The 23,680-nt window shown below is 38.0% G+C and overlaps 1 protein-coding gene across 1 annotated transcript; it reads right to left on the bottom strand.

Moving 5' to 3' along the window:
* Window positions 1-10,510: 10,510 nt before the first annotated feature.
* LOC5573675 (integrator complex subunit 9) lies at window positions 10,511-17,496 on the bottom strand. Its single transcript, XM_001660947.2, has 4 exons — window positions 17,200-17,496; window positions 16,948-17,139; window positions 16,678-16,880; window positions 10,511-12,141 (listed from the first exon to the last, which is right to left on the bottom strand). The coding sequence occupies exons 1-4, from the start codon at window positions 17,209-17,211 to the stop codon at window positions 10,551-10,553; spliced, it is 1,998 nt and encodes a 665-aa protein (XP_001660997.1). The 5' UTR covers window positions 17,212-17,496; the 3' UTR covers window positions 10,511-10,550.
* Between the last annotated feature and the right edge of the window lie 6,184 nt (window positions 17,497-23,680).

Below are 23,680 nucleotides of genomic sequence, written 5' to 3'. Positions count from 1 at the left end.
TTCGCTTAATCGACAAAAACACCACAGGGCATTTAGTTTTAACACTGGGGTTGTTCCTATCTGACATTTTGGAAGGGACACGGAAAGCAAAATACACCCAAAATGTGAGTTTAAGCTAAGGAGTGTGACAAAATCTAAAAAAATGTTTTTTGAACTTAAACAAAAGAAAAACATTAAAAAATCGAGTAAACATGAGTTTTTAGCCTAAACTTAGCGTTTGGCATTAAAATTGGGACAGGCCTTTAGGACCCTATTAAAAAGTCAATAACGGCGCCGGCCACGTCCTTACGGTCATCGGGGAAGGGAAGGAATATTAGTGTGACTACCGTTGTTACTAGAGACCGAGATCACCTCTGCATCTCCACGGTTGTCATGGAAAGGATATTGGGTTAGTGGGATAAGGTAGAGATCTGGGAGTCACCAATGTTTGGTGATGCGATCCATGATATAATCACGCCTAAACGGATTCGCGAAATAATTCGATAATCGCATTGTACGCCGAAAAAGTGTTCGTCACTCGCCCACGCAAAAGCAAGCGACACGATCAATAGATCAAACACTATTAACGATCCGCGGCGCTTTAACATTTCTCTGAGCGAACGACGTGCGACATGTTTGATCCTGCCCTCATTGCCCGCCCCGCAGGAGCAAGCGACAAGGTCGAAGCATCAAACACTACTAACGAACCGATCACTTTTTCACACTTCGCTACCGACGCGCGACATGTTTGATCCTGCCCTCATCACTCGCCCCCGCAGGAGCAAGCGTCAAGGTCGAAGGATCAAACACTACTAACGAACCGATCACTTTTTCACACTTCGCTACCGACGCGCGACATGTTTGATCCTGCCCTCATCACTCGCCCCCGCAGGAGCAAGCGTCAAGGTCGAAGGATCAAACACTACTAACGAACCGATAACTTTTTCACACTTTGCTACCGACGCGCGACATGTTTGATCCTGCCCCCATCACTCGCCCCCGCAGGAGCAAGCGTCAAGGTCGAAGGATCAAACACTACTCTATTCATTTAAATAACAAATTATAAAGTATTATGTATTTTATTAATTATTTTTCGTTCTTTCATTCGGTACAATTTTTGAATTACAATTGTCAAATTGAGGTATGATTCTTTCTTAAAATACAGCAATTATAAGAATACAGGATCATATCACAGATTTACATTTTGATATGATGATTTTCCTTAATTATTTACCTAGAATTCTTCAAGATTAAAATTGGTTAAAAATATGTGCATATGAAGATATAAGTTCATTTTACATTGCCATTCCTTCAAAATAGAAACATACAATTGATTTAACATAGTACATCGTTACAACATGAAATTTTTCCTTCTTTAATTAATGAGCATTCTTAAAAATTGAACACGTTTTTGGTTTTGTTCCATATATCATAGAAACAGGCAATAAATTTACCACATATTATTCAAAACTAAGAATTCTCCCTTCTTTAGCATATTTTTCATGACCCTTCGTTAATATATTTTTCATGCAAGTCCGAACAAATGTAACTAACAATCGTTTTTTTGTCTAATAGTACCACCAAGATATTCATAAACTTTATGAGTAACACAAAACGAGAAATATTTTCTTTGGACTCCGATTTCCTGAAAGTACGAAAACAGTTTGGCCAAGCACTCGGCATATTTGAAAAAGCTTGGACCTTTTATTCTTATGACAAATCGCAACCAGCCATCGCAATTACGGTATCCATTCACCCAGAAAAAAGTTGTCAGCTTTATCCTTTCCGAATACTGAAAGGTGATAGATAGAATGATTTTCTTGATATATGCTGGCCAACGATATACAGGCCCAATGATATCCTGGATTTCGAACAGGATATCAGCAGAGTAATCATTCCGGTAGTATATTTTTGACATTTCCTGAAGAAGATTATTCATCCTTTACAAAAAGAAGGAACAATTAACAAATTGTTTAAACAAAATCCAAGACAACGCTCAATCTCCATAACAACGATAAAAAAGCTTATCACGTGGTCCTTGAAATAAAAGTATCAGAAAAAAAATCATTTTCAAGCTGTCATTCGTCCGATCAAGAAGTGAAAATGCAAGCTGAACCAAGGTACGAATTGTTGGCAACAAACAAGGGAAAACCGAGCTGGCCCTAGAAGGTTACATGTACCATCTGAACAAAAATTTAAGTACCGTAATCCGGGGAACATTGATCATTTTTTTTAGTTTTTCTTAAATTGTTCATTTCACAATACAAATGTTACAAGTTTCATATTTTTAAAACAAGTACTGGCACCCACCGCTCCTAGCTATGTACTTTATTTTGTTTTTCGAAAGATTTAAACATGTTTAAATAAATGTTTTAAGTGATTTTTTGATTCAGCAGATATGGGGTAACATTGATCACCCAAGTAAACAACGTTCGCTAATATTGGAAATGTCGTTACTTACTAAAATCAGGGCCCCTGAAGCCGAATATGAAGACCAAACTCTTACAAGTCATTTACTTTTTGAGTTATTTCAAAATTAAAAACACCTTGAACCGCGTAATACGCTTAAAAGTAGGCAATTTCCTCAGGAAATTCTACATTCGTAATAGTATTTAGTTAATGTTGCCTAAATGAATAAACTTATGAAAGATTTGACAACGGAATCGTTTTCGGCGATGCCATTTTTAGTAACACCCGCATTTTCTTTGATCACATCGTCTGCAGAACTCATGTGAGACATGAATTTTCGGTAGTGTCAGCGAAAATGATAAACATCATTGTTTCAAAAAGTTGACAAATTTGCGCATGAACTAAACGCAATTTTGCCAAAAACCTTAATTATTAGCTTTAATTCATTAGCTTATGAATATACGAAAGAGAGGCACCATTCATGGTTCGAAAATGCTTCATCAATAAATCTTTATTTGAACGTTTAACAAGATGAGTCATCCCGATCAATGTTACCCCGCTGATCAATGTTACCCCGGATTACGGTAGTATTTATATGCGTCATCTCGAATTCTCTTGCTGCATTTTTCCCCTAATCTAAATCCTATTCCGATATAGGTGAACGACATGTTCTACTGGACCTACGTTCAGAAGCGATCGAAGAATAATCCGTGTAGAGGCAAAGTAGTCTCGAGGTTGATGAACAACCACCACGAGTTAAACTTTCCGGGGCAATCGGAGCATAATCATTCACCCAATATGCTGCAGATTGAGCGCGTTCGACTGAGGGAATCACTGAAGCAAAGAGCTGGAGAAAGCAGGGAACCGCTGTTGGTGACAATGCGTCACTGTTCCATGGAATCATCTGTAGAAGTGAGTACTAATTGGCTGATATTTGAAATGTAGTATTTTTCGATAAAGTTAACACAACTCACATATAATGTTGGTCGTTACCGAGTTTTAAAAATATTTTGTTTAATCCTATCGTTTGAATACATCAGGTCCAAACAATGATTACGACGGCCGCTCAGAAGAAGATTTGCCAGCGAGCTAGAAATTCGGAATCAATTCCAGTGGATCCCATTACACCCGAGGACTTCGAAAACATTGCAGAAGCATACAAAACAACGAATGATGGCGTCCCCTTCATGCTCAGGAACATTGAAGTTAAAAGTGGTCGACTACTAATGTTTTCAACTGCTGACAACATCAAGCGGCTATCTGTGTCCAAAGTTTGGATGATAGATGGCACCTTCGACACTGCTCCAGCCAATTTCAAACAAATCTACACTGTTCAAGGTTCTCTCGGTGATAGATTTTTACCATTTGCGTTTTTTCTCCTGCCAAGTAAGACCGAACAATGCTACACGGAAGCCTTAGAGGAGCTGATGAAATGTGCGGGTGAAGTAGGTGTCACTCTGGAGCCGGAACTAATCATAACCGATTTCGAGAAAACCGCTATCAATGCAGTAGGAACATTGTTTCCGCAAGCAAGACGACAGGGATGTTCTTTCATTGGACGCAAAACATGTTCAAGCGCATCCAGAAATCCGGGTTGAGTGTCGAATTTTCGAACGACAAAAACGTGTTTATGAACTTTAAGAAGGTTCAGCCCTAGCATTTGTTCCTGCCCTAGCATTTGTTCCTGCCCTAGCATTTGTTCCTGCCCTAGCATTTGTTCCTGCAAATTTCGTAGAGAAGGCAAAAGGTCGTTCAATTATGTGGAAAAAAGTAGCCCTGCGTCAATGGAAACATTTTTCAAGTACCTCGAGGAGAACTACGTTATGGGTTCGGTGAAGCGAACGCTTAAAAGCGGTAACGTAACCGTGCGCTTTTTGAAATTCCCTTCTGGAATGTCTACGAAGCTACAATCAAAAATCAACCGCGCACTACGAACCGGCTTGAAGGATGGCACAACCGCTAAAAGTTTTTATGCCGTTATTGCTGAACTTCAGAAAGAGCAAAATCTCAGAGAAGGAGAAGTTCTTCGAGTCCTTCAAGGTTTGCCAGCGCCGAAACGGAACGCGAAGCAAATGGAAAAAGATGAGAAACTTCTTCAGGCAACCAGACAATTCGAAAACATTGAACTAAAAGATTATATAACATCAATTGCACTTATCCTTAAAGAGTAATATTAACTGTTTAACCTATAAATATACGATATGTTTAAGCAACCAAATCACTGCATTTTATTTCAGATAAAAACACTTAGAATTTTGGAACCATTTAGTACTTTCGATCTTTTGTCGTTTCGACCTTTTGTCCTTTCGACCTTTTGTCTTTCGACCTTTTGTCTTTTCGACCTTTTGTCTTTCGACCTTTTGTCATAGATTCCTTAGTTACTGTTCGGATCGATGAAATCGATGTAGCAGCAGAATTACTGAACACAGCTCAAAGCTAAAATATATTTAATGCTTTAGTAAATAATCCAACAAAGAGTTTTATTTTGCTTACATGGTCTTCTACCGTACCACTGGCGAGTCGCAATTGAGCTCTGAATACTACAATTATAATTTTTAAGTAGTATTTATCATAGTTGACAAAAATGTTACTATTTACCTAGCCGTGACCTATTTAATCCAACATTTGGTCGATATGGAAGATAACCAATAGTTGCCTATGCATATAACCTCTCTTAACCTACGAATGCGAATCAATTATAGTTGAGTACCGATACATATGTAGTATCCTTACCCAAATCTCTGCTATTCAACGCACTTCTAGCTAATTTAGCAACATATGATTAGCGTACAAAGTTAGCATAATATTTAAACGTAATTTAACCAATAATTTTTTTACACATCCAACTGGGTCCTAAAATTTTTAATGAATTCTTGTTTTTAATTAATAACACGAAAGAGCATGTAACTTCAACTACTTTAGCAATTTTTCCCGCTCAAATAACGGCTATATCACGATTAAACTTTAATTTTAAAATTGGGTCCATAAATGAACCTTGACTCTTTTGATCATGTTTGACGTTCGCTTAATCGGCAAAAACACCACAGGGCTTTTAGTTTTAACAGTGGGGTTGTTCCTATCTGACATTTCGGAAGGGACACGGAAAACAAAATATACCCAAAACTTGAGTTTAAGCCAAGAGGTGTGACAAAATCTAAAGAAACATGAAAAAATGTTTTTTGGACTTATACCAACGGAAACTTTGAAAAAATTGAGTAGATAGGTGTTTTTAGCCTAAACTTAAGCGTTTGGCACTGAAATTGGGACAGTGCTTTAGGACCTTATTGCCATACGACGTCGAGCACGTTTTTTACTCTGCCCCTTTTTGTTGGCAATTGCAGTGACAGACTCCTTCTCACTAACGTCGAACATCATTTGTTCTACAGGTACAATAGACGGCTGAAGTTGTTCAGTGTTGCCATAACAGTTACCAAACTCGGATCTGCGAATACAAACTATTTTTCAAAATATAACAATCTTCTAGGGTCTAGTATTGTGAGACGTTCTTCTACATAGAAATGATAAATTGATCTCCGTTAATTCATGTAGAATCATATGCCCAAACTCCAAAAAGTTCTTGGAAGACCTTAACCTGCACACATTCTAGCCTGATTTAGAACCCAGTATATCAATAATATATTAATGATGCTAAACGAGCATAATTTCTCTAAATAATATAAATTAATTTCATACAAGTTTACTCCAAAAGGCAAAACCTCGTTTTACGAACTAAGCTCCTCGTTTCACGCACTGATTCAATTTACGCACCAACTCAATTTATGAACCCCCGATCTAGTTCATAAATTGAGGTTACAGTGTATCATGAAATATGTTACGTAAAAATATCCACTTATGTAACCAAACAAGTAGCAAAGCATTGTCATATATCACCATCCACATGAGTGATAGTGTGTAAGTGTCTTCAGAAAAAAAAAATCAAAACTGCCTCAATGAACAACTTTGCAGAAGAAGGTTTTTGTTATGACGCTCCTATCAAAAGATAAAACTGATCTAGATCAGTTTTCACTTATCTAGTTCAAATCTAAATGAGCCAAAATGTAGTACAAGTTATTCCAAAATACTTTGTCGAAGACACCAAACCTCTAGGATGCATATCCAGAGTACTTGAGGTTTTGGCCTTCGAAAACAGCGATCTGACTCAGTGTACGACGCCTCAATCTTCATGATTTTGAATATTTGAGACTCTTCTAGTTAAATTATTGATAAATTACCACTTTGGTTCTTCTGACCCACCGAAATAACCCAAGAATGATCACTGGAAATACCCGTATTGCGGGATATTTAATTTTTTGCGCCAAAACTAGGTATGAGACCGCTCATTCTTCATGATTTTGAATATCTGTAACTATTCTTATTCAATTATAAGTGAATGACCACTCTGCCTAATTGTTACCACCAAAATAACCCAGGAATGACCACCAGTGATATCACTATAGTGAGAAATTTAAGGTTTTGTACCAAAACTAGACATGTGACAGGTCTATTTTCTTAGTTTTCTGGGCACTTGACCCATCTCACATAATAATGAATGGATGGCCAGTCTGGTCCTTTGCTGTCACTGAAATAACCCAGGCATAACCATCGAAGAAACCCGTGTCGTGGGGCACATTAATTTATGTACCATGACAAGATATTCAACGGCTCAATCTCCCTGGTTTTAGGGCATGTGACTTTTCTCACACAATAATAAGTAAATGTCCACTCAGGTCCTTAGGTTTCATGTTGGCCGAAAACACTGCAGAATCGTTACCAGTTCTGTGACGTAGTTGATTAACGCGCCCAGTATAGCGCATGAAAGTCGTTGGATCGAAGCTCATCAGAACGATTCCATTATTTTTTACATCCCAATTTGTCCAAATTGACTTTTTTGTCTACGAACTTCAGTTTTTTTTTTTCAGCCACAATTAGTCAGAGCGGTCATTCTGGCATTCAAAATCGTGAAAATTGCGCCTTCATATACATAGTTTTACTAAGATATTCTACAATACCGATATCTCCGGTGGTCATTCCTGGGTTATTTTATTTTTTATTTTTATTTTATTTAATTGCTACGTCTTGGACCAATATCTTAATCCGCCAGACTGTTAATTTAAATACTTAATTCTATGTTTAAAAGTACATTTGGACACATTAAAATCAAAAAAACATCCTACATCATTGAATGCCCGCAAACAACTAGACATTGGGCAGTTCTGTCCATATGTCGTTCTATGCGGTCGTATAAGCAGCAACTGCCTCTCGCGGAGCTGCCTTGTCGGTGCGTAAAACCTCAGTTCGTTGGTCAATTCCGAGCAGTCGATGTTATTGGACAACAAGTCATACACAAATAATCGCTGAATCTTAGTTCGTCTGGACGTCAATGTTTCCAAATCTATCAGCCTACAACGACTTACATAGTCGGGAAGATTCGTTGGATCGTTCCACGGTAACTGCCTTAAACAATAGTGGATGAAACAGCGCTGCACCTTCTCAATTCTGAGCATATGCGTTGCATGGTATGGAGACCAGACGCACACTGCATATTCCATGACGCTCCTGACCAGCGAGCAATACAGAGCCTTCAGCGTGTACACATCGCGAAACGATTGCGAGTTTCGTCGGATAAATCCCAACACAGCAAATCCTTTCGCTGTCACGGTGCTTATGTGTTCAGTGAACTTCAACTTACTATCTATTATTACGCCAAGATCACGAATGGAAAACACGCGCTCGATGATGTTGTTACCGATTGCGTAGTCGTGAGTCACGTACGTTTGGCGCCGCGTGAAGGTAATAGTTTTGCACTTGTCTATGTTCAGTTCCATACCATTCTCTGTACACCATGAAATCAGCTCATTTACGTCAGATTGTAATGCACAGCAATCGAGAGTCGAAGATATTTCTCTATAGATCTTAAGATCATCCGCATACATCAGCTTTCCAGATTTTAGACGGACGGCGAGATCGTTTATGAATAAGATGAATATTAGCGGGCCGAGAACACTTCCCTGCGGAACACCGGATGATATATCATATGAATGAGAACGTGCACGGCCGACTTTCACATGAGCTTTTCGATCGGTCAGGTCTAAGCCATTCGGTTATCCAGTCAGGAAGCCCAATATGCTTAAGCTTGCTGATTACAAGTTCGTGAGGAACTTTATCGAAGGCTTTCGCAAAGTCGAAATAAATTGCATCCACTTGACGCCGCTTCTCGACGCTATTCGACAGAACATTTGTGAAACTCATCAGATTCGAAACTGTCGATCTTTTCTTTACGAAACCATGCTGAACATAGGAGATTATTGGACGAACTGCGCTGTAGAGACTCCTGTGTATAATCTCTTCGAATACCTTTGCGATACAGCACAGTATTGAGATGCCTCGATAATTTTCGACAGAGTGAACACTACCGGATTTGTGAATCGGAGTGATTGAAGCCATTTTCCAAATCTCAGGAAAAACTTGTTCACGTAGAGAGCGATTGAAAATTACACTAATTGGTGTCTTCAATGAGTCTGCACACTCTTTGAGGAATGTCGGAGGTAAGCAGTCTGTGCCTGCACCTATATTTTGGTGGTCAAAATAATTCAGAGTGATCATTTATCTATAAAACAATATTCACAGGTATTCAAAATCATGAAGCAATCTTCAGCTCAATAGCGACAGACAAACAGACGTAACACTTAGAACAAATGTCGATCAAAATCATAGTCACGAGGACATGTACGCCCAATGCTAAAATCGGTGTGTTTGGCCGATAGGCCAAAAGATGGCGGTAGTGTGCAAACGTCAAACACGAACAAAAACGATGCGAGCGCTGCGCGTGGTGAATCGGCCACCTGCCATATTTTTGAACCGACCGTTAAAAAGGTGGTCGATGGCCAATGATGAGAGTGTGACGTCTGTTTGTCTGTGATTGAGCCGTCGCATGCCTAGTTTTGGTATAAAAACTAAAATGTCCCACAATACGGGTACCTCCTGTGGTCATTCCTGAATTATTTTGGTGGGCCAGAAGAACCAAAGGGATCATTCATCAATAATTGAACCACAGACAAACAGACGTCACACTCTCATCATTGGCCATCGACCACCTTTTTAACGGTCGGTTCAAAAATATGGCAGGTGGCCGATTCACCACGCGCAGCGCTCGCATCGTTTTTGTTCGTGTTTGACGTTTGCACACTACCGCCATCTTTTGGCCTATCGGCCAAACACACCGATTTTAGCATTGGGCGTACATGTCCTCGTGACTATGATTTTGATCGACATTTGTTCTAAGTGTTACGTCTGTTTGTCTGTGATTGAACTATGAGTCACAGGTATTCAAAATCATGAAGAATGAGCCGTCACATGCCTAGTTTTGATACAAAAGCTGAAATGTCCCACAAAACGGGTATCTCCGGTGGTCATTCCTGGGTTTTTTCGGTCGTCCAAAAGATCGGAAGGGGTTGTTAATTTAATTAGTTTTAGTATTGTTTTAGGTAAAAGTATGGAACAGCATTTTGATTCAAATGCCGAACACTGTGTCCAATCTGTCTCATATTCCGAACACCTTGATTCAAATTCCGAACAGCATGGATAAATCGTATTCAAATGAATTATTTCGGTAAAGAATCATCATTACTTCCGAGGTATAAAATAGATTGGAAGATGATTAAATTGAATTGTAATTCACTGCCATTTCTTGATAATTTGATGACATATTTCAGCGAAACATTTCAACCTCATTACCATACAAAAACCGGGTGTTCGGAATATGAGTCTGTTCGGAATTTGAGACAAAACGGTAGAAATATTGAACCAAAATTTAAAAGATTTAAAATATAACAAAGCGTTAGACTTTAAGCCCATTTTTCTCAAAATATGAAAAATGTCACTTGGTCCACTCTGACTTAACGCTGACCAATTGCAACCGAAAATTCTTTGACCTGGTGGAAGATGTTTCAATTTTAGACAAAACCATCAGGGAATCAATGGTACTTAGATAAATGGCTCCAGACATTCATGACAAAAATATGTTTAAATGATCTATAGCGAAACAGCCGTAAAAATCCACTAGCGCGACTATATGAACTGTCTACAAAGGAAACATCCACGCTATACTGAATAAAAAAGCAAATGCGCCGTTCCATTGTCAATTTATTTCTATAAAATTACACCTAAAAACTTTGCACACATTGCAGCAGCAAATCCCTCAGCTTCAATCGTAAGCTTTGTTTCCCCCCGCAAACGATGCTGGTGGTTTTATCGCTCACCTTGATCATCGTATCCTCGCTGGCCAGATGTAACGTGAGCTCATCCACTCCGCCCTGTTCCACCTTGATGTCGGTGATGCCGTCCTGAGCGAGCTTTTTCAAGAACAGATTCACATCTAGTGAACCCCATTCGTATTTCACGTTTCTGTAGCGATTGTGCGAAGGCGGCTGTAGTTTGGCTGTTTTTGCTGTTTTCTGCTCTTCTAGCTCTTCCGGGGTGGGTTCCAAAGGATGTAAATCGTGGATGTTGTCCTTGACGTGAAGTACACCGGTCACGGAGGAAATTGTGACTCCGGGTTGCACTTCGTGCGGAACGAGCGAACGTGCGATCTGTGGGTCCAAGTAAATGCGCGAACGTTTTCGTTTGAGCGGAAGTTTGATTACTTCTCCACGCTTGAACTTGATGATCATTTTATCTGGTGTTTGATCGATAACAAGATCCGTTTTGTGGGGTGCGATGGGCGGTGGTTGAGTGTAATTTTCCGGGATAACTAGGACGCCTGGTTTTAGTTCCTTTATCAGTTTGTTGGCTTGCTGGAAGTTTAGAGATGTTTCTATTGGACAATAAACGGTTTTAATAGCCAGTGGTTGATATGGAGCTAAGGCTTGAAGGTACGGGAAATCTGGTTCAGTAAAGATTATTGTGTGCTGTGGGTTCGACCCCCACAGTTCCACAAAGTGGACTGCGTCTCCAAAACGAAGACTAGGATGACCGCAAAACACGACGCAAGGTTGACGGAATTCAGTGCTGAATCCTTCAGAATAGATGTGTTTGAAATGCTTTAATTTGGCGTTTTTAACCAAACTTCCATGAGGAAATGGTTCGTCAGGAATATACACCTTGTTTTGCTTAGATGTTGAAAGCCATTCCGCTAAAATATTTGAATAGGCTAATGAACTATCTGCCACCGGTGAGATGAAGAACATCGGTATCTGAGCGAAACCTTGGTTATCCAAACTCGATGACAAACATTCGAAAAGATCATAAACTACTCCTGAAGGATAGCAAGGAATGAGAACTGATCCACCATTTCTCAAAGTCATGACAACATTCATGCAAAGTTCACCAAGCATTCCATCCGGGTTAACATGTGGGGCTTGAGTCAATCCAGTCATAATCACCACATCCGAGTATTTCAACGCCGATTGGTTGATCGGTCTTGGATGTGTCGTCAATGTAGACGAACCACTTATGTAGGAAATTTTCTCCTGACCGGAATTGATGATCCAGTTGCTCGAACCAAGGCAGAACCCAGAGCTAACTGGCGTAACCTGAAGTGCTCCAAATATGTCCAACTTTTGGTCGTATCCAGTCATTTGCACTCGAGCTAGGCTTTTGTTCACTGCATCCATGCTGAACAAGTGGCGCCAGTTTTTCGGTTTGAACACATCGTTCAGAGGCGGCGGAAGCAAATGCTGAATGTCCTTCCAAACCCTTGCGGTATTCTCCTTCGGTGATGCTTCGATGTATTCAACCAGCTCTTCCAAAAAGAATCTGAAAATAATGAAAAAAAAACAACATTCTTATTCTTAAACCATATGAACAATCTCAATTACTGGGTTTTGGACTACCGAAAAAGCCAGTAAACTAAAAGAAATATTTAAAATAAAGATCTTTTGAAATTTTGCAGAAAGCTACCTTTTAAAATCATTGACTGATAAAAATAAAACTATGATATTTTTCATTCAATAACGCGTTGCTTCAATCTTTATTCTACTGCTTTTTTAGGTAGCCAAAAACCCCAGTACAATTTTAATCGACCCTAGTTATCTAATCTAAGTATGAAAGTTTGGGTTTGAAACAGCTTAAGAATAAGACCAGTACCAGTACCAGTAGTATGTCTTATTTTCGCCCGGTTTGTTTTTGACAAATTATAACTTGTATACAAATCAAGCATCCTGACAAAATCAAATCAAACGGTTTTAAACATATATGTATTTACAAATGAAACAATTCTAATATTGTGAAATAATTTTACAGTAGACTTAAAAACCAGTTTTTGGATCTGCTTTGATTATTTCCATTTTTACTAGTATGTGGTCTTTAGAAGTTGTAGAGAAAGTGAGAATACACATTTTTACTGAACATTCCAAATTAATAATTCTTGCCAATTGAAAAATAGAAGCAAATAAAGACGGAAAAAAATATGAGAGCTTACCATGCTAATATCTCATGGAGCTTGTTATCAAAACTAATGTGTAGCATATTCATAATTTACAAATAGACCGCCGCAATTGAAAATCAATAGTAAATGACAAAAAACATTTTGGATAGCATATTTCCGCGCCTAGATCGAAAGTTTGTTGGTTTGTGTGGAGATAAAAATGTACAGTCCAGTCAAAAACGAAAGGCACGAATAAACAGGCACAGTCCATTGATAGATTTTGCAGAGTGACGTTCTCGGGAAAAGTTAAAGTAAAATAAAGATATTGGGAAAATTATTTTCATGCGTTTTCAGTGAAATTTATATTAATGCGATTGAAATTAAAATCATTATTTTTTTTGTCTTAAGACGTTATTCTGTTCTCTTGTACGCAGCATTCTTGTGTATGCTTCTCCGGTATAGTCGCCATTATATGTAACGTATAATCTGGAAATCGAACGTGTCCAAAAAAGGTTTGCTGTGCGTCATTTTCCTTGGAATGATCCGATAAACCTACCTAGCTATCCGGAAAGACTTAAGTTAATTAACTTAGAAGCCCTCTCGGCAAGGCGCATCAGATCGCAGAGATTATTCATTTTTGACCTTATCACAAACAATATAGACTGCCCCGATCTGTTAGTATTTATTCCGTGGAATGTTCCTTCCAGACGACTTCGTAATTCAGTGTTATTGGTAATTCCTTTCCATAGATCTAATTTTGGATATACCAACGTATGTTTGCGTTCGTTCAATGATGTTTGTGACGAGATTGGCTTTAATTTATCCAACAATGTATTCAGTGTTAGAATAAAAGGTTTAGATTAAGTAGCTACTAAGAAATCAGTATGTACGGCGTAGCCAAGGACGGTGCATAGATAAATAAAATTCGAATTCCCTGAGCGACGATAGCAACAGGATAGGAACAGAGCTGGGTCGATATTTTTTTTCCTTTTGGCGGCATTTCAAAAGCTATTGATGAATAGATGTATTTTTTCTGCAGAAACTGAGTGAACTTTTTTTTGTAATTGAGAAAATTCACTTCAAAACACCTTTAAAAAATCAAAATTTGTCTGTATTTTGAACAATTTTAAAATTCAGCGAAGTTGCAGCTAGCTGATCTACATTTTTACACTAAACTTTTTTGGAGCAAACAAAACATGTAGTGCATGGTCTATGGGGTCCAAAAACAATCTTGAAAGTGTGTCGTCTATATCTGGTTATTCAATTAAAAATACACGGACACCGTCTTCAGCCATTTAACTGCACATACTATAACTTAACACTAGACAACGAACAAGCATGCTGGTACAATCGAAAAACATTCCTGACGAAAAGTTTTAATGGCTGTAACGGGAATCGAACCCACACCCTATGGCATTACTGCCTGACGACATTAATCGCTCGGCCACGAAGGATTAATTTCAAGATTTATCAAATATAGTCCATGCTATTCGACTCACTAGGGTCACCATGAGAGTGACTTCCGAACTAAAAAGCTTTTAGGCGAATATATGTTATTTAGGCCTTCCTTAGCCGAGTGGTTAGAGTCCGCGGCTACAAAGCAAAGCCATGCTGAAGGTGTCTGGGTTCGATTCCCGATCGGTCCAGGATCTTTTCGTAATAGAAATTTCCTTGACTTTCCAGGGCATTGAGTATAATTGTACCTGCCACACGATATACGAATGCAAAAATGGCAACTTTGGCAAAGAAAGCTCTCAGTTAATAACTGTGGAAGTGCTCATAAGAACACTAAGCTGAGAAGCAGGCTCTTTCCCAGTGAAGACGTTAATGCCAAGAAGAAGAAGAAGCAGAAAATATTATTTAGTTGATCAACTTTGTATTTGATCACTGAACTGAGATACCGTGCATTGCGCGATTATTAATCGTTGATTAAATGCTGTTTATACAGCTTATTTTAGCTAAAAAAATGTTATTGAGCTACAAATCTTACTTGAGTTTGAATTCAATCACTGGATTGAGATATAAACAAATAATATGTAAGCCTACTATAGCCACCTTAGAAGTGTTTTTTGAACTGCTATATTTTAGATTTAGACGAATAGATCTCATTTAGTTGAACACTTTTGTTGAAGACACCAATTTTGTATCTCATCACTGTTTCATCAAATATTTGATTACTAGCGCCGTCTTGTAAGTGTTTTCCAAACTAATAGGGTTTCTGGCGGATATGTCTCATTTAGTTAATAAACTCTGCCGAAGACACTTCATCACATGACTGAGATATGAGCGAATAAAATGGTTTCCATCAACGCCATCTTGTGAGTGTTTTCCGAACTAAAAAGGTTTCATGCGAATAGGTCTCATTTAGTTGTTATCTCTTAACTGGACTGAGAAACAAATAAAACAAATAAAACTGTACCCAGTAGCGCCATCCTGTGAGAGTTTTTCAAACTATTAAATTTTTAGGTCAATAGATTTTATTAAGTTGAACACATTTATCGAAAACACCAATTTTGTATCTCATTACTTAACTGAGATATAAAGAATTGAAGTGTTCGACCACTGTGCTATTTTGAGAATGTTTTTCGAACTAATATGTTTGTAGGCGGATAGGTCTCATTTAGTCAGGGGTTTTCGTATCAATGATGCGAAATCTACGATTTTTCGCACGTAAGGAGAATGCTTTTTCGCTTCCTCGCGTGAAAGTCTTTTTTCGCTCACACTCGACTATAGTACTCGACACTGAAGACGGCCTTACAGTTAAAGTCGAAATAGGCGTATCTGCCTAAAGATACAAACTTTAGTGGAATTAAATGGTATAGTACTAAATTCGGTTTTTCATACACTATGCCCAGGGAAGTCGAGAAAATTTCCTTTACGAAAAACTCCTTGACCGGTGGGATTCGAACCCACGATTATTAGCTTGATATTGGTGAATAGCTTCGCGTTTACCGATACGGCTATCTGGGCCCTTCCATTTTGTTTCAAATTTATCCGAAAAGTTGTAGATCTAGTTAAAACCTACAACTTCACTGAAGACGCCGATAATTTCAAAACATTGTGAATCACAGGCGAATTTCAAGTTGGTTTAGCAAAGTGATTTTTCTCAATTTCAAAAATTGACGTTTTCACAGTTTTTGCAGGAAAGGTTGCTTCATGTAACAAACAGTCATTGCAATGCTACTAAAAGAAAAAAATATCGGACCAACTCCATAAGATACTGAGATGGTGAGATCTCATAGCTTTTTAGTTAATCCTCTCTTTGCATCGACTATTGCATTACAAAAAAAGGGTTTCTATAAAAAGTACCTAAACAAAAAATGTCTAAATTCTAAGAAATCGTTTTAAATTTTTTGATTATTTTTCTATAGTAAAATGATTGTTTATCAATAGTCTTACTATTAAAACAGTTAGTTGACTCAGTGAAGCTCTGGAGCTACCGTGGGGAAGAGAGGGTTTAATTTACTTTTATCTTTTAAGGTGATGATAAATCGAAGCCAAACTTCGAATTTTCAAGAGCACGGATCTGGAGAACCAAACATCCGATTAAGCTGAAAACTTAATCGATTGGTCACTAGCTGGTGGTGACCAATCGATTAGGTTTTCAGCTCAAACGGGTGTTTGGTTCTCCAGATCCGTGCTCTTGAAAATTTGAAGTTTGGCTTCGATTCATCTTCACCTTAAATGGCTAGAGTTATAAACTTGCAGTGTTCATCATATGTATCTTAACTATCTCTACAACTCTTCTTCATACCACATAATCGTAAAAATTAAAGCAAACAACTTTTCTAAAGACAATACGTCTAAAAGTAACGAGAACAGTGTAAAAAGTTTATTTCCTGCTGAACAGTCGATTCAAAATCTTGTGAGATGTGTTTTAACAGGGTATAGTTGACTAGTAAGGTTCCAATAATAAAGTCTCTTACCGTCCTATTTGAAGTGTTGGTTCCGTGGCATACACTGTTCCAGTAAATCCTGTTCCTTCCGTGATGAATGGCAAAGCCATCATGTTGGTGTAGTTCGAAATCAGAATAACATCGATCTCGGAAAAGTTTATCACCTTGTCCAGGGGTGGAATGAATTCCGGTGCTGAGTTCACAAAAGAACATCCACAACACTCCTTGATTTCCTAATAATGAAACAAAAATAAGTGTAATTCGTATGATCCATAATGCAAGAAACATGCAATCACTCACCCCGTCCTCAAGTTGAATTTCGGGATCCCGGCAGTTCCAGTTGAGCAACGACTGAAACTTGGCACTCTGCACCAAGGGAAGCGGAAGGAAGTTAAGTACGGAACTCACTGATAGGCCACAGTCGAGCATAATCAACAAATCGGAAATGCTCAACACGTAACACGGCTTGGCCGGATCGCCACTCAAAGCGTACTGAAATTTTAAAGATTAATTGAATGGATTTCATGGTTTGTTCACATTGGCTATACTTACGAGTTTCATCATGCAGTTAATTAGAGAATATGCACTTTAAAGCAAATTTTACTACAATATTTCGGCAGACCGTACCGTAAAAATATTACCGGCTTCGAGCAGACGTAAACATAAACAAAATATGACGTTTCTCTCTTTGTGCTCCTCTCTCTCACACACATAAAACATTTTACTACAAATTGTGTTAAAAATTTCTCCGGAACGGTGATTGATAGGGCGACCAAAGGCATGTTGAGTTCAGCATCTCGAATCGGGTTAATTTTATACCACAGACAAACAGACGTCACACTCTCATCGCTGTCCATCGAACAACTTTTTAAAGATCGATTCGAATATCCAGTAGGTGGTCAATCGACCACCCGCAGCGCTCGCGTCGTTTTTGTTCGTGTTTGACGTTTACACACTACCGCCAGTGTTGTTCAGACTCATTTCCCCGAAAATAACATTTTCCGAACTACGAAGCCACGAACTACTACAACCATGCTCTATCCTCCTAAGATAGAAAAGCAGATGGTTAAGCTTGAGTACTGCACACAAAATCGATCAATTTTGATCCCAGAGAGCCACAATTCAAGTTTCGGTGAAATGAAATGAGTGAGTGAGTGAGTGCAAATCATTTCACCGAAACTTGAATTGTGGCTCGTAGTTCGGAAAATGTTATTTTCGGGGAAATGAGTCTGAACAACACTGACTACCGCCACCTGTTGGTCCATCGGCCAACTACAGTGTTTTTAGCATTGGGCGTATATGTTTTCGCGACTATGATTTTGATCGCAATAGACCATTTCCGTCAGATCTAACCCCTAGTTTTTGTATTTTTCTTCGAAAGACAATCATTTTTAATGAATATTAACGCTTTCAGATTTTGTTTATATACACTCCTGATTTTCTTATAAATTTTTGAAAACATGGATATTCACCACATTTTCAGATAAAAATCGTCGTGCGGCACAGTTGTTTCAACCCTATGGGCATTCAAAGTGGAGATTTTTCCACAACGTTCAATAACACCCCTGCATTGAATGTTTGTAGACATGATGAAATGTCAAAATTGATCCCACCAGCACCAGCAACAAAACTGACTCGCTCGCCCATAAAAAATGAGTTGCAATTATTTTCGTTTGATATTGACTGCCTCAAACATTCGTCATGATAAGGACTGCCCGATAAATGGCCATTATCGTAGCTGCATTCCAGTACAAAATCCTACAAGACCACAATTTACATCGCCTTTATCTCGTTGCCTGAATCTGCTGTGGTGCTCCGCTATAGTCCTCGAAATGGATTCCGAGAAGGGTCCTACTCGTTTCCGGTTTCGCGACCGGCGGAAAATACTGGCGAAGATTTTACTGTGCGGTAGCATATTGATCGATAATAGATACTCAGAGGGAATCCGGATCAAATGAAATACCAGTCGAGGAGCTCTTGCAACCTCGAAACGGGAACTCCGAATTTACAGCTGAGGCCAAACAGCTTCAAAAAAGATATACTGACACGCAGTGAAATTTTCGTCGCCATTTTTCCACTGGCCACAATACCAGGAGAGAGCAGGACCCTTCAACTGAACACCACAGCAGCTTCGACGGATATGGAGGATCTTGGTCGTGAAATGTTTTGGGAAGTCTTGATAAAATTAAAAACGGGGAAATATTTATGCTGGTGGAATGAAAATTATTGCTCCGTTGAAGAACCTGTTAATAGGCCTATTCAAATGACGTCTCAAATCAGCTGATCGGGAAGCACTTTGACATTTCTTCTATGAAAATTACAGCCCCGTGTTAGCACCGGTCCTCCACCGATGTAAACAAATGCATAGACGGATCTGTCACATGAAAAGGCCTATATACAAATTCCGTCGGCCAGCACAAGCAAGATGGTTTTCGGGATGGATGTGGGGATTCCAGCCACTATGGAAGTGGCATAATAGGAGGAGATAGATGTCACTAGACATAACCTCGAAACTATAAATAAAATAATACCAACGATTCCTGCAGTGAATGTCAACTCCTTATAACAAAATGTAAACAATTCCTGCAAGGAATGTCAAAGAGCAGGATAGTTAGTTGACCATGATGAAAGAGCAACAGAGATAGCATTATTTTTCGTAACGTCACCATGCACGAATTCGAAGAACAACAAAGTGTAGACCACGGAGGAACAGCTGATCAAAATTCACCACAGCGTGGAGATAAATTCATAGGGGAAAAAGGGGTGCATTAAAACATCGGAGGGATATAAATTGTAGAGGACCGTGGGGTGAACTAGTGTGCCACCAGTTTTTCGTTGTTTTTCAATAGTTAGAGGCTTCAAAACATAAAAGTTTCTTGGGAGAGTTTGTCCAGTAAATTAAAAGAAAGCTTATGAGCAAATAAAATTTTTTCACGGAAATGGTCTATTCAAAACCACCCCCTAACAACAAATCTCTCATCCACCCAACAGTACCGTTAGTTCTATTAGAGGCTATTCATGCCGACAAATGCCTAAATCTATTTGTTGGCTGTTGACCCGGAAGATTTCCGCCTTGAGGCAGCAACAGCCGTGCAAGGAAATTTTGAGCGGCTGTTGCTGCTTCTAGGCGGGAATCTTCCGGCTTATTCAATCTGCGTCGTCACAAAATAGAGAGATCAGGCATCTGTCGACTACAATCCTTGCGTTGCAGAACCGTGTAGTGTTCGCCGGGTGCGGTCATAACCGGCCGAAGCGGTGAAGGTGGTTCCCGCGGTGATTACGGAGACTGCAGGAACCATGAAGGAAGGAGGGAGCGAAACCAGCGGAGCCTATTAATGATGAATGAAAACATAAACAAAAATCATCTGGTCATGCCAGCTGATCTTAAATTCAACACAACATGGTGACAAAACCATAGGGGAAAAAGGGGTCTACATTTTTTCGAGGTGAAACAAATTGTAGGGGACCGAGGGGTGAACTACCCAAGAAACATTTGCCTATTTTATAATCATTTATTAAGCAACTTTTCACAACTACATACTGAATAGTTGCTTTATTATATTACTTTGCAGCTGCTACGCACACATTGTTCAAGCAAATCTGGCGAAATTATTAAGCTTCTTATCATTTAGTGACCGTAATCATATATTGTAATGATGTTTATTCAGGTTTCACTTAGCTTAATAAGAATTGATGATTTAACAACGCTAGTTTAACAAACTACATTATTGCAGTTTAATTCAGCATCATGTTTAACAACATTTTAATTATTTCCAAGTGAAGCCTTTGTTCAGGCGTTGTTCACACAAATTTGGAGAAGTTATAAAGCGTGTCGTTGTATATTGACTTTATTCTACAACTTCAAAATCGCTTTATAAGCATTCATCTCAGTTTTTATTCAACTGCCACAAAATTGATTGAAAACAAATAAATGACTAAAAATAGCTAACACTGTATACATCAAATGCAGTTGTATACCTTTACCATGAATTAATAACCACACTTTTAATAATTACCTGAATACTAGATTCAAACTCGAGACCTTCCCATCGTCAGCGGTATAACTTGCCATCTGCGCCATCCTTGAATTCATATATCAGTCTTCCAGTGCCCAATATAAACCTCTTGTAGCTGACCATGCTTGAGCTTCTATTCAACAATAACTAATCAACACGTGCTATGCTGATCAACAACTGAATAAGCGCATTACTTCTGCTATGCTGTTCAGTACTGATGCGACTGATGCGAGCTGAACTCAGTCGGCTATTTATAGCGCACAGTGAGAAAATTTATTTCAATGCTGGTTAAAAATAAAGTTTATTCACAAATTAAAAACAGTCTGAAATGATTAATCAAATTTCATAATAAGTTTTAACTTGTTGAAACTTTAATTGAATTGTTCATCTAACTATACCAAAATTCATTTATTAAATGTATAATATTTCTACTAGGTTAATATTTTATTTGTCGTACTTTTTCCATCTATTAAACATTATACAAATTTAAAATATATTTCAATCAATAATCCTATGTCAGAAGACTGATTCAAAATATTTTCTAAACATAATTGAATATTGTATTGAGGAAGCATCAGTTATAATTGTATCCAACATGTTTTTATATATTAGTAAGTTAGTGGTGGATTCGCCAAGGGCGAAAAGCCACTCAAATAAAGATAAATAATAATAATAGTAGTAAGTTGAATATTGCAATATATTAGGAATACAACGCAATTTTTAGATATTTTGTCCATTTTTCAAAAATTTGGCTATGGTGTGACCTCTTTTGTAAGGCTTCTTTGTTGCTGAACAATGTGTTTAGTAATCGTTATTTTGAACTTCTTTGGATGACTTGCTCGGATGATATATCTATGTTGTATTGGGATTTTATAAAATACCTATTCAGCTTTTAATCATGTTCATGTTAAACATGGAAACAGCTGAAGTGCGAAGCAACCAAAACGTTAGTTCGTCTCCTGTACATTTGTTTACACAATTATATTTGTTTGGTGGAATATTAGCTCTTTAATGGAAGGAAAAATGACTTGTTCAACTCATTAGTAAAACAATCTTGACAAGTCGGCAGATATTTTTTTTGGAGAAGTTTAATAAGTGTTGATTCTACTATTATTCATTCCAATGAAAAATGTTGAACATTGACTTAAATTTGGATCTAAATACCATCTTCTCAGCTCTTTGTAGGGCATTTTTTCAGTTGTCACCATTATTCAACAATAATTAACTATATATGTTTATTTGTGGCACTTGACTGTAAGTTGGGTAACCACTTTCATGTAACTATTGTTAAATTATTATTTATACTTCGATTATCATTGAAAATGTTATGATTAGTAACTTTTTCCGATATCAATAACGTCGCAGATGATGATCACTACGTCTGGAAAATTTTAATTTTGATATTTTTAATCCAATGTGATTCGAACATTACCCTCGTTGATCCATTACGTCGCCATTACGTCCATTACGTTAATCCATCCATCGCATACACGTCTTAGATTTGAGTTGAAAAACATTTGAAACATTTGAAAATAACATAAAAAGACATAATATGTTTTGCTTGAATAAGAGCATACTCATATACTGTTATTCACATTGTTTATAAGTTTTACTAATCATGCTGGTCAACATTTTAAGTATTAGACACTGAAACTTTTGTACGATTTGTTGTTAATCAAATGTTCAATGTTCTACTTAAATGATGGCTACAACCTATAGAAGCTTTTAATCAGTCAATTGGGTCCTAAAATGTTTAATGAATTCTTGTTTTTATTTAATAATACGAAAGAGCATGTTATTACAAGTACTTTAGCAAGTTTTCCAGCTCAAATAACGGCTATAACATTTTTAAACTTCAATTTTAAAAATGGATTCGAATATGAACCTTGACACTTGTGATCTTGTTTGACATTCACTTTTTCGACAAAAATGCCACAGGGCATATAGTTTGAACACTGGGGTTGTTCCTATCTGACATTTCGGAAGGGACACGGAAAACAAAATATACCCAACATTTGAGTTTAAACCAAAAGGTGTGACAAAATCATAAAAAAATGTTTTTTGTACTTAAACCAATGAAAATCAATTAAAAATTGAGTAAACATGTGTTTCTGCCCTAAACTTAAGCGTTTGGTACTAAAATTGAGACAGGGCTTTAGGACCCTATTGTTAAACTTCTCATGTGTTGTAGAACAAAAGCTACTATATTGGCATTTTCGGAGGTTTATTCAGCTCTTTTTCAAAACACAAACTGCAAGTGGAATAAAAGCTTTTTTATAAGTGGAAATTAATTTTATTCAATTAATGATTCAACTAAAAATTTGTTCAGCAATGGTTGGTGCTATGCAGCTTGTATTAAACACGTAAGTATCTTAAAAGCTACCAATTGTTCCTTGGGTAACGTGCCGCAAGTTTTTCATTGTTTTCTAATAGTTAAAGGCTCCAAAACATATCGGTTGCTTAGGAAAGTTTGTTCAGTAAATTGACAAAAAGCATATAAGCCAATAAAAATTTTTCACGGAAATGGTCTATTCATTCGTTGCCATTTTCTCATAACACGGCACCGCTAAAATGTCAAATGATGAACTCATGCATTGTTCCATATGGACCAATGCACGAGTTCACTAATTTGACGTTTGAGCGGTGCCAAATTCACTGGTCTCCATGGTCACATAAATAACATGGCACCGCTCAAACGTCAAATCATAGACAAACAGACGTCACACTCTCATCATTGTCCATCGACCACCTTTTTAACGGTCGATTCAAAAATATGGTAAGTGGCCGATGCGCCACCAGCAGCGCTTGCATCGTTTTTGTTCGTGTTTGACGTTTACACACTACCGTCATCTGTTGGCCTGTCGGCCAAACACACCAATTTTAGCATTGAGCGTACATGCTCTCCTGACTATGATTTTGATCGAGATTTGTTCTGAGTGTTACGTCTGTTTGTCTGTGGTCAAATAGTGAACTCGTGCACTGGTCCATATCGATGGCTGAAGAATCTTCTCGTGAAT

The sequence above is a fragment of the Aedes aegypti genome, chromosome 2 (genome assembly GCF_002204515.2).
Source record: "Aedes aegypti strain LVP_AGWG chromosome 2, AaegL5.0 Primary Assembly, whole genome shotgun sequence".
In the NCBI taxonomy this organism is placed as follows: Eukaryota; Metazoa; Arthropoda; class Insecta; order Diptera; family Culicidae; genus Aedes; species Aedes aegypti.
This window is presented reverse-complemented; position numbering and strand designations above follow the sequence as displayed.

Excerpts from the sequence above, each read along its gene's own strand:
- LOC5573675 (XM_001660947.2), bottom strand. Across the intron at positions 16,881-16,947 it reads AAATTCAACTTGAGGACGGG|GAAATCAAGGAGTGTTGTGG; the intron begins GTGAGTGATTGC and ends TTTCATTATTAG. Across the intron at positions 12,142-16,677 it reads CCAACACTTCAAATAGGACG|ATTCTTTTTGGAAGAGCTGG; the intron begins GTAAGAGACTTT and ends CATTATTTTCAG.